We start from the raw sequence: 22,010 nt of genomic DNA on the forward strand, positions 1-22,010 counted from the left end.
GGCCTAAATTTGTAAGCCAGTGAAGAACGGAAAATGAGGGTTTTAAAAAAGAGGTTGAAAGGTCTCGGTTTGCGAGGCGGCGCGGCGCTGCATGTCACTTCAAATACAGATACAATTTGATGAAGTTTGTGAGTAATTATTACTTCATTGGGAAGTAAACAACCTGGAATACTCTTTCCAGATTTTGTTTTTTACTGGTTTTATTGTAGTTTTTTTAAAAAAAAATTTACTTGTAAAAAATTTATATTATTTTTTAAAATTTTAGTATATTTATATAACTTTAATAAATCTTATTCTTAAAAATAATATAATTTATTATAAATTTTAAATTGCTAAGTAGATTTAACCAACTTTATTAATATATAGCTAAAATAAACAAATAAAAAGAAAAGGACCCAAAAGAGTATTTATTTAAAATGATGATTTGTTATACAATTGTAATGGTCTTCAATTATCCATACCTTCAAATTTTTGCTTTTAAAATAAACTCACTAATGATATCATAGTCACTTTACCCTTTTTTGACACAGCCCACCCGCTTCATATAAGCCCAATAGTTCACCTAATTAACTACAAAACCACCGGCTTTTAACAGTTCAATTGCAACTCAAGTATAACCAATTATAGAACCGGTTCAAATCGGTTGAACCGATGCTGAACTTAATCAAGTTCTGATCACAATGCAATAGGCAGACAGACTATCCCAGACACATAATGCATGCCTCCTAAAATGAGAAACAAACTGCTACATGGCCCCTGCTGCAGCAGGAAGGGGCTGCATGTCAACGACACCATAACAACGGGCACAGAGTGTAGGGTGCTCAGCAAATGTGCCAACTCGGGCTGAATAGTTCCAGCACCTCTCACACTTCATACCGTCTGCTCGAGAGACGCCAATCCATATCTTGCCGGCGTCTTGATCATTATAATGTCCATGGTATGGTGTACTTGCGATCGTCTCATCACTCAGGGATGACAAAATTTCAACCTATGAACCAATTAGATGAGAGGAATATCAGCTGAATGAAACATCGTAGCAAATGAAAAGATCCCCACTCTACCTGAGAAGTTATAAATATGATATGTAGTGAATCTGCTCCATTTGTTGTCATAACCATCTCTTGCAGTCTGGATGCTGTAGTGGTATCCGCAGCGTGTAATTGAACCTTTGCTTCTAAGCTGGAACCGATAAATTTCCCGTTTCGAGCATTCTCAAGGACTTTATTAACCTCTGATCTCAACTGATCAAAAGTTGAAAACAGACATTAGTTCAAGATCACATAATAAAACTGAAGAAAAATATAAGTATTTGAGATCAAGTACGAATGCGAAGCACCTCAAGAATGATTCTCCAGAAATCAACTTGCTCAGTTGGAAATGCAAGCCATTTCTCATTCACAACAGGCCACTTCAGTTCAAAAACAAATTTAGTAACCGATCCACCATCTGTTACATGATCAAAGGGAAGATTCTGCCATACATCCTCAGCCAAATGCGGCAGAATAGGAGCAATGACCTTGACTATGGCCAGTAAATGTGCAGCGAGAACTGTTTGGCAACTTCTCCTGGTAAAACTAGTTGAGCCCCTGAACCAAATTTCACATTAAAGTGACTCCACTAAGAAGTTATAATTTATGACAACAAAAAATACCGCAAGTGCAACAAGGTAGTTAGTACTTTATTTCTCTCAATACTCAAAGGTCAGGTTTGAATTCGATTCGTCTCAAAATTCTCTCCTAAAAATAAAATAAAAAATAAAAAAAATACAACAGAAAATATAAATTTGTTCAAGCCTCTTTCTCCCGCATCTTGTATCACCTCAAAATAGTAAGTGTTAATTTTACCTCCTATTTCTCAAACTACACCCTTCTTTCCTTTATTTATTTATTTATTTGTTCTTTAAATGCGCCAACAACCGTTGAAGACTTTTTAACTCTTAAAATTTGTTTAAAAGAAGATGGCTGTAAATATCAAATCATTCCACTTGAGTCCAAAAATCATTAATACATATCAAGAAACGTAAGTATTACTTTATGTTTGAAATAAGTAATGAATTCATAAGTAGATGCCAACCATGCATTTGCATTTCAAATGGGCCAATTAGCAAAAAAGACAATGGCCATCCAGAGCATAATAACTATAAACAGCTATAACAGTGATAACATATATTTAATAAAAGAAGATGACAAATGTGAATTCATTGAAAAGATTATGAACTAGAGGACTGAAGTTAAAAGTGCATACCCTACATAAAGTCGATCTTTAGCAATATCAAAGTAGAAATTCGATAGGTCAACAATCGCAAATCTTTGTATGACCTAGAAAAAAAAATTCGTCAGATTGCAAACCAGGAACAACAAATTTATCTCTGCGCTCTAAATGCATTATGGTTAAAATGCAAGATTAAGAAGATCAAACATAATATATTGAAGAAATAAGATATCCACACAAATATATATATATATATATATACATATATATAAACCTTTTAACTTAAAAAGTAAATCTTGACATTATGGATTTCTAAAACCTAGAGGTAGGAAGACTGATTTCTTATTCCACAAGTTCTAGTCTTGCACAACATATATTCCACTCACGGTAGCCCTTTATATCTTCTAATGCCTCCATCTCTAGCTCCAAAGTTAAGCCCATAACTTTGCCTATGAATGCATCCACAACACATGCTATCCCCATTGTCACCATTGCACAAAAACCTCGAATGTGAGTCTCTCAACAAGAGGGGGAGATTATACAGGACCAACAACACCATGGTGATCCTTCATCCTTGACCACAATAGTTATATGAACTGAAGCATCGAGGTGTGATTGATCCAGTCAGTCTGTGCAAGAGTGGTTTGGTTTTGACAAGCAAGAATGTGCATATATCCCTGTCAAATGCTAGAAAGGGATATAACACCTATAGCCCCATATAAAGCATGAGAACCCATAAAATCAACCAGAAAGTCAACTGTAGAAGATTTCAGATCAACCATCATTCAATTTTGTAATAATCCCCAATGGAGCACAAGAACCCATAGAGAGTTTCAGATAAACAAAGGAGATCATTAAAATCACCACAATCCACAAGCACATAATTTAACTACTCATGTAATACATTTGATGAGTGCAATGGTAAGTGGAAAAAAGACAATGTCAAATATTTCACTGAAAGAACATGAAAAGCTTATATGAAAGTACCTGAAAGATCTTGTTGAACTGATACTTCTCATAACAATCCTTACTGGTGTTCACAATATTTTCCAGCTGATATAATGCATGCTTGTCGAGCTTTGGTAGCTCATCATAGCAAATTGCATTTTCTGGCTGCAAAGACACAAATGGAGAAGAGTAGGTGCCAATTAATTAAACAAAGGTCATTTTAGAAATGTAGTAGAGAACAGCTTTGTTTTAGATTTAAGTCTTTTTCTTTTATTTCTTAAAAAGAAAGAAAAGGAAAACGCAGCTAACAACCTGAACATACTTTCCAGTCATGCAAATTCGATAAAAGAAATCTCAACGTTCCTCGCAGTTTCCTATACATCTCGGAAATCTGACGAAGGATTTGAGGCCCCATCAACGCATCAGTAGTATAATCTACACTGGCTACCCACAGTCGAAGAACATCAGCTCCATAACCAGGAGAATCCTGTGAGGTAGAAAGTAAAACAAAAGTGCATCAAAAAAAGCAGCAGTAAAAACCAAAATTTTCAGAAGCATTTTTGCCTTAACTAACCTTGGAATTTTTCCCTCCAACAATCACTGTCTTTGGGTCCACAACATTCCCAAGGGATTTGCTCATTTTCATACCCTTTTCATCAAGCACAAATCCATGTGTTATTACACATGAATAAGGTGCTTTTCCTGAAAAATTTACAAGCAATCTACAAATTGAACCATATAAACTGGTAAAGAAACAATTGGCAGCAGAACTAGCACATGGAAAGTGGAGACACAGTAATAGAAAAATTTTAAAAAAAAAATAAAACACAAAGTAATGTTATCTACTAATAGACTCACTTTAATTTTTATAAGAACGACATATCATTGCTACAAAATTGTAGGTACAGGGGTCCAAATCTCCATTGCTTAATTGATATGCTCATCAACTACTAAACAACCTTTTTATGTATTTTCATACAGCAGAAGCAACTCCAAAATGTAAAGCAGCAACTAATAAAATGGGGCATAGGACAACTTGTTTAAAGGAAATACAATAAATGCATCAAGACACTAGCTTCACTTTTGGACAGAATGTATCTGAAAGTCGGCTTTGGTGCCATTGATTCCATGAGAATCAAAGGGGATGTTTGATTGGGAGATAAAACTGTGGGATTAAAGAAACCTTTTCAAACATTGGGTGAGGAACAATTTTTATTTGAACAGACCAACTTTGACTCATACTCATCAACATTAAGTATTTTATGGTTAAAATTTTATTTTTATATGATAATATTTTTTATTATCATTAATAATTTTTAAATTTTAACAATTGAATCTTGTAAAAAAAAAGGTTGTATGGTGTTTGTGTGGTTGGGGGATTGGGTTTATTCCCCCAACCAAATTATCCTAACAGAATGAATAGGGGAGAAGGGGATCTCTTCCAAGGAAGGAAGAAGGCAGGCCCTCTACTTCATTAGTCAGAAGGGAACTCTCTACAGGGATCCCCAATTTCCCACATGGAATGGTGGAAGCGAAGGGAGACACTCTACTAGGGGTGCGTGGTTCAATCAACAAAAGTCAAGAGTGGATGGTCAGTCGCATACATTTAGTACGTAGGATTGAGTTTAAAGGGTTGTCCATATCTCTCATGGAGTCAGATTGGCCACTTATGAAAAAAGGGAAGCAACGTCAGAAAAGGAACAATGCATGTCACCTTTCGTGCAATCATCACAAGAGGGAGAGAGAGTTCTTTGCTTTAGGTGAACCAAGCACAAGACAAGGTTGAAGATATCAAAATTCTAATGAAGTGTCATGGTGATGACAGCAAACCCAGATGGTGAGAATTCTATAGATTCTGTCTGAGAAAGTCTGTCTGATTTTTGGTTTCATCAATATTCAATCTATCTACATATCGTATTCTTCGAAAGACGATGAAAGGCTTGATTAAGAATGGTTTCCAAACACATTTAGACCAGCAGAATGAAACAACAATAAAAGCTTACAAGCTCAGAGTATTTTGTTGCCAAGTATTTGTATATAAAGTTATCAATGCAAAAATCTTAACTGTAACAAAGACCATGGACCTAAAGATTGATATTCTGTAATGCAGTCTCAATTTCCAGAAAACAAAAGCAGGTAACAAATAATAATTTAAAGTTACCTTTCGTAGCAACACTTGTAAGCAGAGAGCTCTGGAACCATCCACGATGTTGATCAGTACCTTCAAGGTACACATCGGCAGGATTATCAAGACCAAGTCTATTTTCCAAAACTGCAGCCCATGATGAGCCTAAACACATCACAAAATAGGAAAAGGTAAGTTAAACAGCTGGTTTTGAAAAGGAAAAAAATAAACAAGACATAGTATTAAGGTATTAATTACAGTAAGCTTCCTGAAAACAGCTGATACTAACTGTCTTTTAAGCATTTGTAGAAATGACGCTAAACTTAGGTTTCCAGAGATAAGAAAATAAATTGTTAAAAACAAAACAGCTATCAGTAACTAACGGGCATTGCATGACCTAAAAAATTTGAATAAAAAACAAAGCAGTTTGATGGTATAAGTCACTAGAATTGCCAACATATTTATGGCAATAAGTGGAAAGAAAAATAAAGGGCTAATTGATGATAGCTTCTTAGTATATAAAAGTTATTCAACAATGAAAAGGAATGCAATGAAAAGACTTGAATAAGCATCATTTAAGCAATTATCTTCTAGACGACCCTATTTGTAAGAAAAAAGTCTTTGATGAGTTGATCATGGTAAGGGTGATTTTCAAACTCTTGAACTCTCTTCAAAAGAAAGGTTAAACAATTTGTGAATATACTAAACCAAGAGTGACCTTCCAGCCTTCGTGATGTTACTTCCATCCCAACTAAATTACCATTTTACCACCTCTCCCCCACAAACCAGAAGGAAAAAAGGATCCCCCATCCGACATTGTATGAGACAAAATTATTTAACTTCAATTCTATATAAGAGATTATTTGTTAAAGAAAAATATTTACCATTAATGCAACAGTTAACAACTTCCAAAAGGTGCAGGCAACATTTCATATCGGGAGAGAACTTGATACAAATTGAAGCTAGTAAATTTCCAAACACTATCTCAACCAAAGAATTCCTATGCTTGGTATTCCAACTTTCAACATCAGGAATTCTATCATCCTTCGTATGATGAATGCATAACAACTTCAAAATGGAAAAAACCAGCTATACGGAAAAAACTTCCCAACCATTTCCAAATAACAATAAAAAGCCACCTGCTAAACTTACACAGGACAACTATACAATTAAATCCAACAACTTGATTGACCTAATGAGTATACTCACTTTACTCATGACAATTTCCTCGTTTTCACAGGCTTTGCATCTTAATCATGAAACATTAGGCATTATAAGAAGTTTCACACAGTGCAAACTAGAAAATAACAAGCGACTAGAGAAGATATATGGGTCTAATGGAACATTATTCAGTAGAATTCAGTCCCACTGATTACAATAACCTTTAACTGTTTATGACAAAGAATAAAAAGAAAATCAATTAACTGCACCATGCTTGGAGTTATAATGTTGCGCAAACAAGTAAATGGAAAAGAAAACAACTTGAAAAGCATCACAAAGAGCTGTTAGTTAAGATTAAATAGAGGTGAACTTGAAGAGAAGAAAATATATGCACACACGTGAGACATTGCACTCATACCAGAGTCAAACCAAACATCCATTGTGTCTGTTCCCTTTTGATAGTCAGCGGCATCACTGCGATACTTCTCAGGTAGAAGTTCCTCAGTTGACATGTACCACCATGCATCACTACCCTTTTGAGATATTATAGCTACAATACAAAATAAGTAGAAGCTTCACAAGTGGTTCAAGAGTGCCATACAGCTTAAATTAGGTTTTGTCTCAACAGAAAACTAACAGATGAAAAAGAACAGCAATATAATGACCTACAGAGATAAAACCAGAACTAAAGATTCATGAGAAAAAAGGGAAAAAATAAACAGCAACATTTGCTAAATTTGTCAATTATCTGAATGTGAAAGCCAGAGAGAACTATGCTTTTGTGCTTGGTCGGTTTCATTAGCTAGTTGTGGTACTTACAAAACAACCAATTATAATTGATTATGGGAAAACAACCTTATGCATCTAGGTCGCTAAACCTTTACTGAATCGTACTAATAAACCAACCAAAGAAGAACTTGACCCACAACTCATTTGCATTCATCACTCCTTCCCACCCTTGACCATCCATCATCAAAAATTTAAAATAATTTATAGGTTTCACATGATATATATATAAGACTTATATTGAGTTTCTAGTTCAACCAATAGCCCCTGTTAGCTGCAGATCAAAATTAAGCATTCAGTGTTTAGTCATTCATAATTATGTGCACCAAAAGTATCGCCATTAGAGAATTGCACTAAACCAGCAACCATATCAGCAAGCCAATCATCAAACTATCTAGCATAAGTTTCATGCACACCTAACAGCCGCTAGCATTAGCCCTAATTCCCCTCAAAGAAGTTCTAATAGAAGCTTGTTAAGGCCATTGTAAACCAAATAGAAAGACAAAAGAACTTCAAACAATGAATAAGGACTGCAGAAGACAACTATATGGGCCTATATACAAAGCATACAAATTTACAAAAACACATTAAACTGTCAACAAAAAATTTAGTAAAAGAAACAAATCTGTGGAGATGGAATGCATCAAGATTTTGATCCAGTCCAATGAATTGCTACTAAATATACTTAAAGATATTATATGTTACAAAGAGGAATTTACATTGAATGACACCACACAACAATCAATATAAAGCAATATTTTCATAGTAGAGGAACATACCTTTTATATGTGAAATAGTATCAGCATTAATAAGGGGTTCCTTTGAGTGGACATGGTAGAAGACAGGTATTGGGACACCCCAAGTTCGTTGCCGTGAAATACACCAATCAGAACGGCTTGAAGTCATTGAAATTATTCTGTTTATGGACTGCAATGTTTCTATATAATCAAACAGCTCAAAAAAGACAGCATAATCATATACAAAAGCAGCAAAGTAAATTAATGAAGACTTGGCATTTCATATGAAGTGCCATACTCCAAAATATTGCCGCTGTTTCAAGCAAGTAAGCAACCACCCCAAAACAAAACCAATACTTGCTTTTCAGCATCTTTTAAAACAATAATGCATTTAGGCTATGTTTTTTTTTTAAAAAAAAAAAATCTAGCTTTCCTTGCCAAGAATGGTATTATCTGTGAACTTTTTAAAAAAAATTAAACTTCTCTGGCCTCACGGTATAATATGAATAAAACTCAAAAACAAGTCTCTGCACATTGATCATACCATAGAGTTTTGGCATAGCACTTCAAGGATACGCCCCTATATCAGATATCATCCACACAACCATTGCACCATCCAGTGAACAACAACACAAGGCACTTCATTCAATCCTATTATCCCACCCAAATGTCCATCTTCAACAAGACAATATATCCACTAAAGCATAATGTACTTTGAATTACTTCTCATTTTATTAATGTAGAGTAACATTAAATCCTAAAAATTATTCTCAATATTCCTAAGAGCATATAAGTAACCACAACTTTATCAGATTCCAGAATTATTATATTAGTAAACTAGGATATGCCCGAATGGTCATAAGTAGAAAAAAACAGGAAAAATACAAGTTGAATTATTCATTCTGGATGCAATTAAAGTATACCCACTAAAATCTGATGCAGGTTAAATATTCAAGAAAGGGGGCAAAAAAATTCTTCTAGCAATACCTGTGTGGGTATCCAAGTCACTTTGGTGATAGCATCCATAGCAGCTTGGCGGAAACCATCCACAGAAGCAAACCACTGTTCAGTAGCCCTAAAGATTGTAGGTTTCTTTGTTCTCCAATCATATGGGTACTTGTGCTCTAGCAGTAACAGCAAAGCAACATTCAATAAGGCATAGAGTCCACATGGTCATTCCCAAAATCAAATAAACAAAAAGGAAACAACAAGAAGAACATCCCCGCATTCTTGAGGTTTTACTCACTGTATGACTCTTCCATGAGAAGCAACATTTCTTCATCCAGGTAACTCACAACAGCAGCGTTACCGGCCCCAAGAACATCCAAACCACTAAACCGCCCAGCTTCTTCAGTAAACTTTCCATCATCATCCACCGGAGAAAGCATAGGGAGTCCATATTTCAACCCAGTTGAGTAGTCTTCCTGCCCATGACCAGGAGCAGTATGAACTAAACCTGTTCCTGACTCAGTTGTAATATATGATCCACCAAGAACAACAGGGCATTCTGTGCCAGTTACAGGATGAGCATACCTATTTAATAATTAAATGAAAATTTAAGAGTTTTCTCATGAAAACAAAAAATCATTATAATATTTTTCCAAAAGCAAACAGCTGACCGGAAAGAAGAACATAAAAAAGGATAGGGTCCTCAACTAAATATAGATGCATCAACAATATACTGGTGTGTAGCAAAACTATATGTACAAAGTGTGATGACAGAAGTTAAACAAATTACTGCTTTCATGCAAAGAAGTAAAACCTGCAATTCTCTAGAAGTGAACCCGAGATTTTTTTCTTGACAGAAAGTTTTGTGCCCCATTTAGATTCGAGACTTGCCACAAGATCCATTGCAATAATCACCAACAGCTGCTTTCCTCTGGTTGCTAAAATGCTGCCAAGTTTTATGTGTCCACTTCCAGGAGCACTTGATGTTTCTTCTTGATACTGAACTTCAGCCACCGCATATTCAAGCTCGGGATTCACTGCAACAGCTGATGAACAGCAAACATCATTAGTATAAAATTTGCAGTTTGGACACCTTTTCCAAACACAAAGGAATAGCATTGATGGGTTGATAACCGGAGGCAAAAGGTGACATTGATGCAGACAGCATTAAGTATTCCTTATTGTTCTCCCTTGTTGCTAGTTTGCTAAAACAATTATCTTTTAAACAAATAAGATGTTCTATAATGTTTCTTCTTTAAGTTCCCACTATAATATAAAATTGCTTCACAGAATTACGGATTCCATAAGCAACAAACTACGCAGCTTACTAAACCCGAGATAAAAAAGGCAACAACTTGCAAGCTATAATTGCATTTAAAATCAATTACTTCTGAAAATAAGTTAAAGAAAAAAACAACAGCAACAGCATAAGATACAAATTTTAGTATGCAGTACACTATAAAAACCGTAATAACAAAGGATAAAACCTGCAAGTTGTAATTGCATTTAAAATCAAATACTTCTCAAGAATAAGTATAAGTTTAAAAAAATAAAAAAATTCATTGTGATATAAAACCTACTGAAAAAAGGGGACGTTTGAGATGATAAGATATTCACAATCTAGATCTCTATAACATTCTTCTTAGGTTGGAAGAAGTTCCAGGTACTTCATCATGATTCAGGGGCTAACCATGCTAAATTCATCAGGGATATTAATGAAATTACAAAAGAAAGTACTATTAGAATATCTGACATTAAAACATTCAACACGCAATATAACTGGAACACAACACAACACACACAAACAGGGTCAACCAACTAACATGTTTCCCAGTACTGTTACTGTTGCTATTTTCAATAGGCACTAGCTGATTCAAGGAAATCCCTCTATTTTGCAATGTTCAGCCTACTCATCCTTTAACTCGTTCTGGATTTTACTCAAATGAAAAAAGCATACCTTCTCAAATGTAGTCAAACTTTGGAAGATTAAAAAAATAAAAAGGAGAAAATGAAAATGCCCATGGCCCATACGTCCAATGTTTTTAAATCAAATGAAGACGTTGAAGGAAAAGGGCACACAGAGCAAGACATTGGTAGCAACCAGGTTAAGGGACAAAAAGGAAGAGAGAGAAAAAAAAAAGGGGATTATGCAAACCTTCATTTTACTCAACTAGGGGCTACACATCACATTTTGAAATCATATGAGAAGCAAGTTCTCATCTAATTCCAATTGAGAATACCCTTCATCTTCATGGAGTGGCACAAGCTTCTTAAAAGGATAAATGTTGGCCAAGACCAATTTGAAACCTAAGTTTCAATTCCTCTGGCATTTCAAAAAAATGCAATCATAGTTCATCTAAACATAGATTAAAAAATTAACTTCACATTAATTTTCATGTGAATATCACTCCAAAAATGATATGAGCAATAAAAATAAACAACTTCTGTGGCGAACAGATACTTAGTATAGAGTTTACCAAATAATAAACAAACAAAAAGGCATTCTTGAATGGCTTATGAGACCACCTCAGAACAGCTGATAACAATCCAGATATTGACTTGACTAGACAATAACATATGCTCACAGAAACTATATCCATGACCAAGAGAAAAAGAACATTTTCTAAATGAAGCATAAATTGGTAGGGCATTTGCATATTACACAGCCATGGGTATTTAAGTGAAGCACGTAGATACAACATATTAAACTATATACGATATTTGTTTATGAATTCTGCAATAAGTAAGGAGTCTTGAAAGCCCATTACTTAGATCCTTGAAGCCCTTTAAGACACTAACAAATATCCTATTCACTTTGAGCCATTCTGGATGAGTTTGCAATAGGTCTTGATAACTCAACTTAGATTAACTAATCACAGATGATAGTTGAAACCTTACCAGCATTTGCTGGGATAGTCCAAGGAGTAGTAGTCCATATGGCCAAATACAAATTTGGTAAAAACTCCTCCAATAAGCTGTTAGACTCTGAAGAGGCACTGACAATCTTGAAAATAGCATATATGCTTTTCGATGTGTGTCCTTCCGGATACTGTAAAATTATAAAAATTAGGACTTTATATTTTCTAACATTATATTGCAGAAAAATGAAGTAACTCAGGAAAGTGACGACATAAAATGAAAAGATCCACTTCAAAATTTCCAACTCGCCTCCAACTCAGCCTCTGCAAGAGCTGTCCTGGAGGATGGACTCCAGTAAACAGGTTTCCGACCTCTGTAGATAAATCCTTTCATGATCATCTGACCAAAAACTTCTATCTGAAAATTATGATAACAATATAATCAAAAGACAACAGAATAGAAGATGGTTCAAAGTCTATCGTGACAATGAAAAAAATTCTACAAACCAAACCAAATTGATGAATAATATCCAAGTCTACAAATTTAATTCAAAAGGCAGTATTATCAACTATTGCCCACTTTACTAATCCCATAACAAGAATTTGCTGCAGCTAAAAGTTTGTAATAAGCTATTCTAGTACAAGAATTTTATTCCAAAGGTAGTAATATCAAATACTGCCCAATTTATTAATCCTGTAACAAGAATTTGCTGCAGTTAAAAGTTTGTAGAAGCTATTCTGGTACAGTTTATCTATTAATAAAAATGATGATGATTTCAGAGAGTGAAAAGAAAACTAAATCCAGTTTTATCCTAACACTGAAAAGCAGTTGTCTACATATATATGATTCACTAGAAGGGACCAATGAGAAAAATGTAATGCCCACCTGAGCAGCTTCATATTCTGGAGAAAGGGTCAAATAAGGGTTATTCCAGTCAGCCCATACCCCATAACGCTGTATGTATCCAGAGCAAGAACCATTAGTTAAAACATATAAATGGGATTGGATTCTCAAACATCATCCAAAAACACTAACTAAAATATGCACATGGAAGAATAAAATAGGAAATAAAAATGAATTTCTGAAGGTAGAAAAGAAAATTGCAATATAACCTTGAACGAGTCCATCTGATTTTTAACAGTCTGCTTGGCAAATTGGGCAGCTTTTTTTCTTAGCATCAAAGGCGTCAGCTCCTTTCTTGCTTCTTGATCCATCGACTGCAAGACTGAGAATTTAAGGTAATTGTCAGAGTTGTCTATCCTCATCCAAGTGAGTGTACGAGAAGACACAACAATATTGAAAGCAAAGATGCAACTATAAGAAAAATTCTAAACTTTTAGTATCCAAAGGGACAAACACACATGCACCACTGCAGAAGTATGAATATAGAAGGAAAGCATTAAATCTTACTAGAGATGACTTGCCAAACACGCATGCTCAGCTTTTCCATGTGCTCAAGTTGTGAAAAGAATCAGGTGAACAGTGTTTAAAACTTTTCTCTAGTAAGAGTTTGACAAAAATATGCAGTTCTTCAAGGTATATAAGTTATGATAAATATAATATTGTTTAAAAATGCATATATCCGCTAATCCAAAGGCAAGGGTTGCCACACTTTGCATCTTCTCTCAAACTTCAACTTTTACCCATTGCATTCTAAGCACGATGGTCAAATAGCTGTTGATCATCAATGAAATATGTATACAGTGGTCACTCACTCTTTGCATCAAAATATGCTACCAAAATATCTGATAATCACACGCCTATTTTTCATGAAAGAGTAAATTGCAAGTCATATCATGAGATGAACAAATAATAGAACAACAAGCACTTGCCTTTCAACTCTATCGGAAGCCCGTGACAGTCCCAACCAGGCACAAAATGGACTTTATAGTTTTGGAGAAGCTGTAAAGATCAAATTAAGTGAATTTTCTACAAAATAGCATATTTCACTCTATGTTGATATAACCAAAAATAAATAATGCTTAGACTTTGGCAGCATGCAAGTATACACAAAATAGGAATAAAATCTTTATTTCAAGATGGCAGTATGACTTATACTAGATTCAAGATGATTTTATATGGAAAGAGGATCATTACAATCAAACCAAAAAAAAAAAAAGAGGTGGGGCGGATTTACGAGTTGGGGTATGGCAGATTGTGTTAACACTCAATATATGTGATTGATATAAATAAAGAGAAAATCCTATAAAACAATAAACACTGAACAAGTAAAAACTAAAGGATACATTTAAAATATAATTGCTTCCAATCAAACAATGGAAGAAATGGCAATCATTTTATCTGCATGTATTCTTATGATCTATTCTTCTTATGCTTCAGATGAGGAAAAGTAATGCATACCAGTACTTCTCTTGTAATCTACTTTTCAAATTTTTATGTTCAGAATTGGAAATATACTGAAAGAATTTTTTATAAGCATGTTAAATCATACATCAGGAATCAAAGCCAGAGTCTTTGAGGACAATTAAATTTCAGAAATATGGCACCAAGAAGGTCGAACAACCTTATAGCGGTTGATGATATCCTTTAAAATCTTGTTTAAAGCATGGCCCATATGTAGATCACCGTTTGCATAAGGTGGTCCATCATGAAGGACAAATGATCCCTGCCAAAGCACCATGTCATCAACTGTTGTGAACTACTTTTTAATTTCTAAATAAACAAATATTCCTGATCAAAAGACATATAAGACGTACCCCAGTATTGCTATTCACAACCCTTTTCCAGACCTGATTCTCCTCCCAGAGTTTCTGAATCTCTGGTTCTCTCACAACAGCATTGGCTCTCATTCCAAATGTTGTCTTGGGCAGGTCCACTGTGTGCTTATACTTCCCATCTTCTGGCTTCCCTCCTGCGCTATCCATCCCGTAAAATGAACATTTAACAATTTCAAGTAGATGAACACTGAATCCAAATATTTATCCTTTTTAAAAGAAGAACATAAATGAACTAAGATTACTACAGAATGGGTGGCACCTCATTCAGCCCTTGCTAAACCGAATGCTATTTGTGAGACAAGAAACATTTAAAACCTTTTTCCTGCTTGGGAAGCATGTACATAATCATATTTGCACTATATTAGTTCAAGAGAACTGAACACAAAATTTATATTTAAAAGTTTAGGATTCCATAACTAGGGCAAAAACAACATGAAAAGAAAAGAAGCATCAACAGATATCAAGCACGTAGGGTTTAGAATTCACTTAAAATTATTTCAAGCAATAAGGATCAAGAGAATGAAATTCAAATTTACCAGAAACTTGTAGGATTCCATTATTGACAACCAACAACAAGAAGAAAGAAAAGGAAGAGCGTAAACAGATTTTCTAAACTACATGAGATTCTTTAAAATTCAGCTTAAATTATTTCAAGCAACAAGAACCAAGAAAATCAAATTCAAACTTCACCAAAATAAATAAATAAATAAATAAATGTCTCGCAATTAATAACCAAAAACAACAAGAAAAGAAAAGAAAAGAAACAGAGTCAAACACCAAGCAGCTTAGGGTTCATCTAGAATTCACTTGCAAATCTTTCAAACAACAAGAATCAAGAGAATTAAATCCACAGCTTTATCAAAAACTTTTAGGTCTCATCGATAGTAAATAGCAAAACAAGAAAATAAACATAGTCAACTTCCCAGCAGCAAATGCTTCTTCAGAATTCACTTACATTACTTTCAAGAAACAAGAACCACATACAAAACAACTCATATGGCAATCAAATACCTTCCGCCGCTTTCTTGGCCGCCATTACCGGCCCCCGAGCTCTCCGCTTAACAGCAGCACCGTCTAAATCACTTGAAAAAGGCCTGATGGGGATGAAAGGCCTCAGAGAACAAGCCTTCCGAGCTTTAATGCAGCTTCTTGGAAAAACCACCTGAAGATCAAGAACACCCTTGCTAGAATCCAAAGAAAACCAGAAGCGTCAGAGAAAGAGAAGGAGGACGAGGCGGAGGAGGAGGAGGAGAAGTACGAGAGAAGAAGCACGGAGTGCGAGCTTTGCTTCTCCAGAGGCCACCTTGAGGATCGACGCGGCGTCCATTCATTGGCCGGGGGTTGATCGGGGAGAAGAGGATGACGAGGTTGGAGACGGCGCTGGGAATCGTGACCCCATGGCCCCTATCTATCTATATAGTTTTGCTTTCCCGTGGTTCAACGGTGGGATTTATTTTTGGTTTAACACCAACGGTTTGTTTTTACTGGTTAACATCAACGGTTAGATTTCCATTTTGTTAACACCAACGGTTAGATTTTACGAGTTTTTTTTTTTTCTTAAAGGGATGAGAGCATGATCGGTCCAGTTGAACGGTCTGAACCGGGTCGTTTTTTTAAATTTTAAAAATTTTGGGGATAAATTATTATTATTAATTATTATTATTATTATTATTATTATTATTATTATTCAGAGGTTTTTTTATGTCTCCGAAAATTTGGTGTGGCTCGGCTTGAAATGAATGATTTATCTATTTTATTAAAAAATTTGATGAATTTTTATTTTCAGTGAACTTTATATTTATTTTTCAATTTTAAATCATGTATGCAAAATTACTTTCTTAACACTATAATTATTTTTCTGTTTTGTGTCTGCTCTTAAAAAATCTAAAATATACTTTGTTAATATGAGTATATATGACCATTCAAAATCTCATGCATAATTTTTTTTGTGTATAACTATGTTATTGTTAAAAATATATGTTATAAATGTAAAGATAGTAATAAGAATAGAGAATGGAGTATTTTACCAAAACCCAAAAACCCGCGTTAATTAACTTCTTTTTCTTTCTTCTTTATTTCTCTTTTCCTTCTCTTCTCTATATCCCAAAGTATACAAAATGAGAGTATTTATAGGGTTCAAGAGTTGAATGAAGCCGTGGGATCGATTCGATCCGACGGTCCAAAAATACCTCGTTGGTGGAATAGTACTAGATCTGGCAGTGCCACAGCATCTACACATGGCGGTACACATGAATATCTAGAGATTTCTATAATAATGTCGGCTGCTACAGTGAATTGCTACAGTAGTCATCCATTAAAATATTTGTTTATAACACTCCCCTGGATACCTGACGACCGAAAGGATATACCTCGTTAAAACCTTGCTAAGAAAAACCCAGTGGGATAAAAACACCTAGCTAAGGAAAAAGAGTACACTATCCTTAAGTACATTTGAGGAGTTACTGCCTCATTAAAAACCTTGTCTCGGAAAAACCCATCGGGACAAAAACCTTGGCGAAGGGAAAAAGAGTACGTCTCCCTCAAATAAATAACTTTTTAACTTATATCGAAGTACTTACATCCTTAAGTCTTCTCATCCCGATTTTTGTATATAAGTCTTTGGTGAATGCACTTAGGAAGTGATTTTTGTGAATAGATCGACTTGATTCTCACCTGGATCAATCTTTTTGAACTTCTATAACGCCTTCTTTCCGGAGATCATGAGTGTAGAAAAATTTTTTTGGTGATATATGTTTCGCTCGTCACCTTTAATATAACCTCCTTGTATTTGAGAAATACAATCACTATTGTCTTCATAAATTCATCGTAGCATTTTGTTGTTACCGATGGTAATTTGCGGGATGATTTATGATATGCCCAATCATAGATCGTAACCATTGGCATTCACGACTTGCTTCATGAAGAGCTAGAATTTCGAGCATGATTTGATGAAGTAGTCTGAAGAGTTTGTTTTGTGGAACGCCATGAGATAGTCTGTACCATTGTAAGAAAAACATGTATCCAGTATGAGATCGCCCTTTGCGAGGATCGGACGGATACCCGAAAGATCGACAAAAACCTCGTGAGGTTGGATGAAGATTCTTGTCGATAGAATAAACCCGGATCCGTAGTTCCTCGTAAATAACGTAGCACATCTTTTACTCCTTTCCGAGTGTCTTCGTGCCGATGTAGAACTATATCTTGCTAGAAGATTTACTCGCAAAAGCTATATCCGGTGCGGTATTATTTCGCGAAGGTACATTAATGCACCGATTGCGACTTAAATATGGAGTTTTACGGACCAAGAATGATCTCTCCTTCTTCCCGGGTGGGCGAAATGGATCTTCTCGAACATCAAAAAGTTCGGACGCACCATCATGGCGTACTCGATGGATAAGCCTTCTCCATATTGAATCTCTTCAAAGACCTTTTTTTGTATAGGTTGATTGATGCACAAATATTCCCCGAGGATAAGTGCTCGATTTAGTATACCTAGAGCGAATTTGGTCTTTCCCAAATCTTTCATTTCAAATTCTTTTTCGAGATATGATGTTGCAGATTGCAATTTCGGATGAGTGCCCTACTAAGATTTAAATCATCCACATATACTCTGCTATCACAACAAAAACCGTTAGTATAACTTTTAATAAACACACATGGACATATATTATCATTTTTGGTACCCTTCTTTTTATAAGATATTCATCGAGACGGTTATACCACATCCGTCCGCATTGTTTTTAACCCATAAAGAGATCTCTCGTAATTTAATAGAGTATAAATGATGATTATTTGTAATGTTTGTTTTTTCTATATCCTTCGTGGATTTTTCATATATATATGTCATTTTCAAGTAATCCATACAGATATGCTCGTGACAACATCCATCAATCGCATATCTAATTTATTACTTGTCGCCATGGCAATTAAAAATCGAAAAATAATTCCATCCATTACAGGAGAGTATGTTTCTTCATAATCAATACCGTGCATTTGAGAAAAAAACCTTGAGCAACCAGGGCCTTGCTTTTAGTATCTCATAATTTGATTATTTTTCATTTCTTTTTTTCTCACAAACACCCATTTATAACCGATCTGTTTTATCCCTTCCGTGTTGGCACTATCGCCCAAACACCTCACGCTTTTGATAGGGAATTTAGCTCACCTGACAGACTTTCTTTCCATTTTGGCTAATCATTTCTTTTGTCGACATTCTTCAATGGATCGTGGCTCGGATCATTATCGGATTTATTTCTATATCTCGTAGCCACATCGTAGATGAATATATCATTTATTTTCGGTCACATGCCGATTCAATCTTTCACCATCATCTACATAGCAAATTGAATTTTCAACATTTTTCGTAAATATCATCCCCCATTGATTCTTCATTAACTTGTTCTGAGGGTTTTATAATTTCCTCTCCCTTTTCACATGGGAGATCCTTATCTTTATTTTTTCTCGCCTTTTTCTAGGAGTCGAATCTTTGGCACCAATTGGTCTTCCACGCTTTTTGTCGTGGTTTATTTTTCTACTTGATTTTTCTTTCAATGGATTCTTAGGAATCTCAATTCTTGCAGGAGCATCGACAAACTGGTATATATGATTTAGTTACCATTTTAGTATCAGTGAATGCATCGTGTATTTCATTTTGCAATATTTTTGCAATTTAATGATCCTTTTGAACTTCAAGTTCACATTCATCTAGTACGAGGATCATATGTATGTAATCGTGATGCATTCCATTCAATTTCTTTTGGCTCATTTTGAGTAATCATTTCTCCCCCTAATACGTGGGAAGACAGACTTTCATCAAAATGACAATCTGCAAATCTTGCGAGAAAATACATCCCCCCGTTAATGGTTCTAAATATCGTATAATCGAAGGGGAATCATAACCAACATATATACCAAGTCTGCGCTGTGGACCCATTTTTGTCACGATTTCGGTGGTGGTATTGGCACATATACTGCACAAACCAAATATTCTTATATATGAAATATCGTGCTCTTTACCCATAACAAGTTGGTGTGGTGAATATAAATTACATGCAGTGTGTCGGATCCAGATAAAAGTCGCAGCATGCAAAATAGCATGACCCCTACGCACTTGTAGGCGCTTTCGTCCCTTAATAACATCGATCGGGCAATAATCTGAGTCTTTTAATTAATGACTCCGCTAACCCATTTTGGGTATGTACATGAGCTACTGGATGCTCAACATGTATTCCAACTGCCATACAATAATCATAAAAATGATTTTTGATGAAAAATTCACCATCATTATCAAGACGAATTGTCTTTATGGGATAATCTGAAAATTGTGCTTCAAGCTTGATAATTTGTGCCAATAACCTTGCAAATGCTACATTCCTTGTAGACAGAAGTGAAACATGGGACCATCTAGTCGATGCATCGATTAAAAACCATAAAATACCTAAAATGGTCCACATGATGGATGTATTGGTCCACAAATGTCTCCTTGTATTTTTTTCTAAAAAAATTTAGGAGATTCACCATCACCTTTGTTATAGAAGGTCTCAGTTATTAGCTTTTCCCATCGAACATGCTCGAACATGCATATTCATTATGTGTTAGGATTTTATAATCCTTCAGTGGGTGTCCATGAGAACTAGTAATAATCCCGGCGCAACATAATAGCACCCCGGATGTCCAAGTCTTTCATGCCATATTTTAAATATCTCCGGGTCATTAACCTTCCCAGGGTTAATACCGTATATGATTCCATCACTTTTAATACGTGTAAAAATATAATCCCGAGGATATACAGGAAAGCTTTCAAGTACACGCTTTTTGGCATGAAATAACTTGTGTAATATAAAGATATTCTTTTTCCTTCCTTATCAATCTGTCTCTAAATGATATCCATTGAGACGTATATCTTTAAAGCTTAAAAAGGTTCCTCCCTAGACTTAGGGGAATAGAGAGCATTTTTCATTCGCAAGGATGTTCCATTTCGGGCAACATCAATGCCGCTTCTCCGTAATCCCTTCAACCGTGTCCCGATCGACCCGCTATTGTGGCTATATATGCCTTTTCTCATTGATAATGATATAAAATATTTTTTTCTTGTCAAAATAGTATGCGTTGTCCCACGAATCAATAATGCATTCATCATCGCCCATATTCTAACAAAACAAAAGAAAAACATAATTTAATAAAAACATAAAAGACATATTACAAAACTAGTCTATAAGAAATCGACATATCTAAATATGTATTTTCGCTACATTTAAATTATTTATGGAATTATCCTCAATTGGATCAACTATGGGGTTGTCGAGAAAATGTGTCTCAATATCTTTACCTTCTTGTTTTTAAGTGATTCTTGGTAAAGATGGACAAAATGTTTTGGGGTCCCCGCAAATTCTGGACCAACGACCTTCCGAGCCACAACGATAACATGTATCTTTCTTTGTCTCTAACCCCATCTCGTGGCTTTGTTGCTTCACTGATGTACATCAATTCTCATATCGCGTGGTCCGATATTATTTCGCCCCCACCACTGCACTCACGTAGTCCCCCGACCACCCTCGTCCACCACGTGCTTTTTAAAACTAGCACCGCGACCACGCCCATCTTTTTTGCCCAAAAATTAATTTCCGGCAGCTAGTGCCGATCCAGATGGTCGAGATCGACGATTCTCGCATCAACAATTCATTGTTTTTGCTCCGCCACAAGGAGACAAGAAATTAATTCGTAGAATTTTTGTAAAAATTCTTTTCTCTATATTGTTGTTGTAATATAACATTTCGCGCGTGAAATGTCGTAAATGTTTTCTCGAGTATCATTCCTTCCATCAACGCTTTCTCCACGTAGACGTAGTAATCGAAAACAATTTTTAAATAGCTCTGAATTATATTCTCGCACGCTTTTAAAAATCTGAAACCCCGAGGCTCGACCAATCATTGCGTGCTTTGGGCAAGCAGACCATTCTCGAGATGTTCAAACTCTCTTTCGTGGATAACCACAATTCTCGTGGATCCTCAACGGTCAAGTATTCATTCTTCGTGCAATCATCAATATGATGCCTTATAAATATTAAGGCCTTCTGGCTTATTATCACTAGGCTCATCGTTATTAGCCCTCAATAGTTTTACCTCGTGTTTCTTGCTTTCGATCGGAGCTTGATATCGAGGCTCCGTGGGATATATAATCGCTTCCTGAGATTTGAAGGGCCTCTAATTCTCTTTTTGCAATATTTGTCATTTTCTCTTCAAAATAATAATATAGCAAGTAATTAGAATAGAGTGTACAGAATAAAATATAAATCATACATACTGTTTATGTATATGTTACTTTTCACATATACTGTACTGTTCATGTACGATACTATTCATATATGACACTATTCATATATACAAGATTGTTTACATATCACTGCAATTATCGCAAAGATTGGGAATAAAAATTTGTTTGAAAGTGATTATAAGTTAAAAAGGGAAGAAGAAGTAAAAAGATAAGGGAGAGAAGAAA

The 22,010-nt window shown here is 35.2% G+C and overlaps 1 protein-coding gene across 4 annotated transcripts; it reads right to left on the reverse strand.

The window, feature by feature from the left end:
* Window positions 1-380: 380 nt before the first annotated feature.
* On the reverse strand, window positions 381-15,912 carry LOC120281992 (isoleucine--tRNA ligase, chloroplastic/mitochondrial). 4 transcript variants are annotated; one of them, XM_039288688.1, is made up of 22 exons: window positions 15,817-15,912; window positions 15,525-15,697; window positions 14,493-14,647; window positions 14,300-14,401; window positions 13,608-13,677; window positions 12,888-13,000; window positions 12,661-12,729; window positions 12,085-12,192; window positions 11,815-11,965; window positions 9,731-9,962; window positions 9,215-9,501; window positions 8,956-9,092; window positions 8,011-8,158; window positions 6,864-6,995; window positions 5,321-5,449; window positions 3,734-3,861; window positions 3,482-3,646; window positions 3,199-3,324; window positions 2,245-2,318; window positions 1,337-1,586; window positions 1,062-1,241; window positions 381-988 (listed from the first exon to the last, which is right to left on the reverse strand). In XM_039288688.1, exons 2-22 carry the CDS (start codon window positions 15,547-15,549, stop codon window positions 746-748), a joined length of 3,024 nt encoding a protein of 1,007 aa, XP_039144622.1. In that variant the 5' UTR covers window positions 15,550-15,697; window positions 15,817-15,912; the 3' UTR covers window positions 381-745. The 4 variants fall into 4 exon arrangements, with proteins under 4 accessions (XP_039144622.1, XP_039144619.1, XP_039144621.1 ...); XM_039288685.1 differs by having other exon boundaries at window positions 15,525-15,675; window positions 15,772-15,904; XM_039288687.1 differs by having other exon boundaries at window positions 15,772-15,904.
* Window positions 15,913-22,010: the final 6,098 nt, after the last annotated feature.

This window comes from Dioscorea cayenensis, chromosome 18, assembly GCF_009730915.1.
Source record: "Dioscorea cayenensis subsp. rotundata cultivar TDr96_F1 chromosome 18, TDr96_F1_v2_PseudoChromosome.rev07_lg8_w22 25.fasta, whole genome shotgun sequence".
In the NCBI taxonomy this organism is placed as follows: domain Eukaryota; kingdom Viridiplantae; phylum Streptophyta; class Magnoliopsida; order Dioscoreales; family Dioscoreaceae; genus Dioscorea; species Dioscorea cayenensis.